At 37.2% G+C, this 5,569-nt stretch overlaps 1 protein-coding gene across 3 annotated transcripts in view; it reads left to right on the top strand.

Moving 5' to 3' along the window:
• Positions 1–4,974, top strand: part of IMPG2 (interphotoreceptor matrix proteoglycan 2) — an 86,096-nt gene extending 81,122 nt beyond the window's left edge. For all 3 annotated transcript variants that reach the window (XM_042456141.1, XM_042456140.1, XM_042456139.1), the window contains one exon: positions 2,012–4,974. Coding sequence is in view for 1 of the 3 variants with exons in the window: in XM_042456140.1 (XP_042312074.1) it covers positions 2,012–2,024 (13 nt within the window). In the remaining 2 variants the exon portion in view is untranslated. The remainder of the gene's footprint in view (positions 1–2,011) is intronic.
• The last annotated feature ends 595 nt before the right edge of the window (positions 4,975–5,569 follow it).

Here is a 5,569-nt window from a genome sequence, read left to right as displayed (position 1 = left end):
AGGTTAAAACATTAATTTCACATATACAAAGATTGCAGCCATACTTTAAAAAAAATATCTATATGAAGCCCATGTGAATGTCCTCATTGAGGCTCTCAAAGCATATGACAATGGCTGCCTTAGCAATGAGCTGGATGAGAACCAGTAAACTGAGGCTTGGTTCCAGCAAAATGAATATTCTTCGGCTAAATTGTTTTTGTGTCCAGGAACTGGATGTACAGTCTGTTCTGGAAGGGACTGCACTCAGTCTGAATGATTCTTAGAAACAGCTTTGCCCATTATCACGTTTCCTGGAGAGGAATAGCATCGCCCCAACGGTTCATGCTCCAGTAAGCTCTCCATTACATTACTAATGGAATTTATATGAGGCTTCCCTTCAAGATGGCATGGATGCTTAACCAAGGGCATAATGTGGCAACCGGAATTATAACCAGTATAGCCAAGTAAAATCATATTACCACCAGTTCTGCCTATTTACTTCTGATTCTAGTTCAAGGTGCTGGATGCTTAAGCCGTATATGTCTGAAGATCAAATATCTGCATGCACACTTCTCGTTATATCAGCCTGCTCATGGTTTCAGTATAATCAGAGAAGGCTCTTTACCAGTTATCCCCGGGTACACTATGTACTGACAAGGGATACAATCTTTCTGGGTTGTGGCACTCAAAGTATGGAGACAGCATAAAGATGCATCTGGCACTAATACTGCAATTGTTCTGATGTTAGTGCAATCCCTTTTTATTTTGGCAAGAAGTTTTAATTGGCTGCTTTGTGTAGTTTCATTGTTCTTAATGTCTTTGTTGTGATGAAATTCTCTGTAACGTTTACAATTTTAATTCACTGCCATAGTACCCAGAAGGAACGGCAGTTTTAAAAACGTCTTGATAAACAACTACACAAGTAACATTCTTATATTCAAATAGTTCAGTTTTCAATCATATATGCCTCTGATTTCAAATGGCCCTGTAAAGCTCTTCTTTATCCATATTTCAATACAATAGCTGGCATCCTGTTAGGCAATTACAATGTCATGAGCTTGGTTTACAATCTCATAACTGTTTGGTATTCAGCTTTATACTTGAGGTATGAGTGCCATGGCCAATGCCCCCCAAATCCACTTTAAAATCCAGCAGTTTTAAGAATCCTGTGTCACTTGTAAATGGGGTGCTTAATGATGGCATATCAGCCTCCTCCCACCAATGAACCACAGTGTTCAAGGAGTTGAGACAGGAAACCTAGAGGCCTGCCTGCTCCAGCCCATTATACCACTAGCAGGAGGAAGTTGGATGCATCATCCTTCAGCACTTTCCTCATCAACACTAAAGAACTCTGTCCCTTGGTGTGGCTGACTGGATTTTAAGGTGGGTATGGGGAGCCAAATTTGAAGATGAAGCATCGCCACAACATTGTCTGATGCAGGATATTGGCCAGTGATTCGCATGGCCTCATTTTGCTGGTGCTCAATCCCAGAAAATATTTTTAATGTTAGGACCTCATTGCCTTACAGCCATGCTGTTTAGTTGTGTGTGTGTTTTTTTAAATCAACATACCACCAAGGGCTCTTATAGTACTCTAAAACCTAACAAATTTGTTATGCGTAACACGTGATTATGTAAGCATGTATTTATGAATATTTATGTCAATAGTAAATTTGTTAGTCTTTAATGTGTTGCAAGATTCCTCCTTGTTACTGTAGCATTAGAAATAATTTAAAGTTAGAAATAATATTGAAGATAGGATTTCTTAAGAACCTAGAGATGGGATCTCTTTCTTCAACAATTAAGTAACCCTACTGAATGGTGACTTGTCTGAGATTAGGGAGAAGAGGATAGATTCCAAGCAGGCTTAGGCCCTAGCATCTGTCTTCATAGAAATTGTGACCTCCCATGCCTTTAAAAATAATATGGGCAGCAACAGTTCTGCAGTGTTCTATCCTCCTCATTTTGTCATCTGTTTATAGTGTTTGACAAGCAAAATACTGTAATCACTGATGTCTTAATTTATTTTCAGGAAGTTGCTTTAAAAACTGGATCCAGTAAAGTTGCAGGAGATCAAGATGGACAGTGTTGCCACAAAGAGGATGTGCTGATCTTGCTGCAAAGTTACTTAGAATCTTTCAGTGAAGTGTGTGGATCTTAACTGCTCTTGAATGGATTCACTTTCCTCTGAATGGAGAACTCTGCATGGCTGTGTAACACAGGATTTTATGAATGCTTCCAAACATCATGAAATACAACCAGGATCTTGAAAAAAATCATTGAAGTCAGTTTCAATTCAATTCAAGGACTTTTTTTTTTTAATTAAATGGGAAATGGAGTGCTCTGCAACTTTTTTCCCCTGTCCCATGAATGGGTTTTCACCCTTCTTTTTTATTTATATATAAATAATTAAAAAAGAGAGAAAGAACTGATATCTGATGTTCCCTACTTTGGAAGACTGTTTTTTCTGTTTAAAAATTGTTGGTAGGGATATAAATACTGGATTGCATGTGACAAGTTTATAGAATTGTTTCCTGTGCAAACTGATATTCTTAAAGGAAAAGATTTGGTCCATTAGTAAGCAAAAATAAAATTAGTTATATAGATGTTTTGTTATATAGATGTTTTTTGTGTGTAGCAGATTTAACTCCCCCTAATAAAATTATATAAATTTCCCAACATAAAATCTTTTACTAGAAACATGCTAAGACTGGAATCCTATGCCCAGTTACGCACTGGGCATTGAATCAATCAGACTTCCTTCTGAGTGCACACACATCCATTACTTCCACTGTAGAAGGGGAATTTCTTTATGCCATTTTCTTCACATTTTCTGTACATTTGCTCCTGTTGCCTTTCATTCTATACATAAGCTTGAGAAATTGGACCAAACCATCTAGAACATCATCCTCTTCACCAAAAGAAATAGAATGAGAAGGAATGATATGTACAGTTTTGTACATATGTCACAGAGATGGATGTCTGGAGGCAAGAAAGGCTGAATATACCAGAATTAATTTTAACAGCTTTTCTCTTTAGCAAGATTTTGACTTGTGAGAAGTTCAATTAAAGACACAGGAGTTAAAAATTAGGTATTAAGTTAGTGTATTGATTGTATATTTTGATTTCTTTCTCAATAACTGGCTTTTTCACAATAATTTTGTATATGTCATAATTAAAGACAGGGCTGGGTTAAAAAAGTTCACCAGACAGGTGTTATTCAACTTCTTAATTCTTTGGAGCTGTTATGTCCTGCCCCTTTGTGAGTGAAATGGTTTTGAAATGAATGTAATAAAAACCACATACTATTTCTGGATAGCAAATATTATGGAATTACTATTATGGACCTTTATGGTTTAGAGAACCACAAAATGTTATTATGTATAACCCACAGAAAATTCATTGGCTATACAAGGTGATACATAAACTTACCATATGAAGTCACGTACACAGACTTTTTGTTTTGTTAATTACTGATATAAAGTAGATGGCACCACAATATGATGCCATTTAGCATGAAGGGGTGGGGAGAAGGGTTTGTGCTAAAAGTTGTGGTGGTTCAAATTTATTTATTCCTTTTTAAATAGTACTGTAATTCCCAGTAGTTATGATCCTTGTTCAGGAATCAAGGCACATTCAAAGCTTTTACTCAAACCAAAATGGGTGGTTCCCTCCCCACTCTGAAATAGTTTCTGTTTTGTGGTTACTGTTTTGTAATTCCATGTATACAATACCATCCCACAGCCTTAAAATTCTTCTAAGCTCTTTGCAAGTCTGGGCTTCACAAAGCCATTGTATTGCATCTTAATAAGAGACGAATTCCTGAAAACAGAGGAATTATTGAACAACAAATGGAAGGACGAATACTCTAGCATTCTTATAGAAATTTGCAGCTGGAGGTTAATCCTAGGGCAGCATTCTCTAACTAGCACCTCCTAAAGTGAGTTGGACTACAGCTTTCATCAACCTCAGCCAACACCACCAATGGCTATGCTAGCAAGTAATGGTGGGTGTTTTAATCCAGCACATCTGGGCATCACTAGATTGGGGAACCCTGTCCTAGGATATGATTCTGAAATGTATGACTGTGCAAAAATGGTGCATGAGGAATAACTACTCACATCTTAATGTTTTTTGCTTGCCTTCGTACTCTACCAAAAATCTGCCATTTAGGGCTTGTCTGCACTGTTGCTTTGCTGCACATGAATCTTCAATTGGGGTGAATTTGAAGTGCCTTTTCCCTGCACAACTGGAGTTCAGGCACTGAGCAATCTTACTTAAAAATCATCCCAATTTAAGGAGGCACGAGAGAGCATCACATCAGTATTTAGCTCAGTAAAACACTGCAGTAAAGGGTCTCATAAATGGGGGAAAACAAATGTACACTTTGGTTTAATTAGTAGCTTTTCAATATGGCTTGTCCACATCATGCTATTGTTATTCAGTTGCCATGTTTATGATTCTTTTAATTTATTTATAGTTCTTGGTTTGTTTTTAGAAATAGGGCATCCCATCTCTCTCACACACATACATTTGCATTCTAGCCTTTGTATTTCATGGTGCAGCTCAGTTATCCTATCATAAACTAGCAGAGAGGGAAAAGGAAAAAAAATCATGATATACAGAAAAGCAGGCCCTACTAAATGTGCTGAAAGCAATGCAAACTAAAACTGCAGAACATGTAAGCTGGTATATTTTGCAGTGCAGATACAGCTTCAGTTATACCAAGAGATGTAATTATAGATAGAGACTGACCAGTCTCAGCTGTAATAGAAGACTTAAAGCCTGTAAACAGACCTGTATTTAACGTAATGTCTGGGAGACCTTTTTTTACAGCATAGGTCAAATCCCTGTCATGTGACCTAATGCATCTTTCTCAACAACAGTTTCCGACTTCCTGACTGCTAGCCTTGAACAGATTCTGGTCATACTGAAAATTAATATTTCAATGTGTATGAATGAAATATTTTTTCTATGTATATAATATCTGCTTATTTTTCACTGCAATAAAACTTTTTTGTTTCAAGAATGTATGAGCTTATTATTAAATATTCATAATTAGCAATGTCTATATACATTATAATTGTTGAAACCTCCATAGAAAGGTAGATTCTGATTAATTTTTCAGTTCTGACCAATTATAGTCTACTGTGGAATTGAGGTGTAGTGAATTACAGTACACTGGAGTTCTGCCTTGTTGAGGAAGTCTCCAAAGTTGCTACAGCATAAATTAAAATATCTATTGTATTTGCACACATTGATGGTATCAGCATGCAGCAAGGCCTAACTGCTTCCTTGCTTGCATGGCAAATAGTAGTGGACTAAAGCCATTTTGTTGCTTAAATCAAAGTATGTCACTTCCATTTAGGGTGATTTGTGTGAAAGAAGTTGTAGCATGAACTGCTGTAGTTCACTGCATGCATCTAAAGGAGACCTAGGAAATTATTGCATGGGATTTTTTGCCCAATCCAGACACAGGCTGGGGACGGGCTTGAATGGGCTTGAATGGGTGTTATCCCACAGAAAAAATGCCACGTATGCCACCAGGTGACCACCACCCATCTCTCAGATGCACTTAGCCAGCTGATTT

The sequence above is a fragment of the Sceloporus undulatus genome, chromosome 3, assembly GCF_019175285.1.
Source record: "Sceloporus undulatus isolate JIND9_A2432 ecotype Alabama chromosome 3, SceUnd_v1.1, whole genome shotgun sequence".
NCBI classification, from domain to species: domain Eukaryota; kingdom Metazoa; phylum Chordata; class Lepidosauria; order Squamata; family Phrynosomatidae; genus Sceloporus; species Sceloporus undulatus.
The sequence above is the reverse complement of the archived record's forward strand: the minus strand, read 5'-3'. Positions and strand labels throughout refer to the sequence as shown.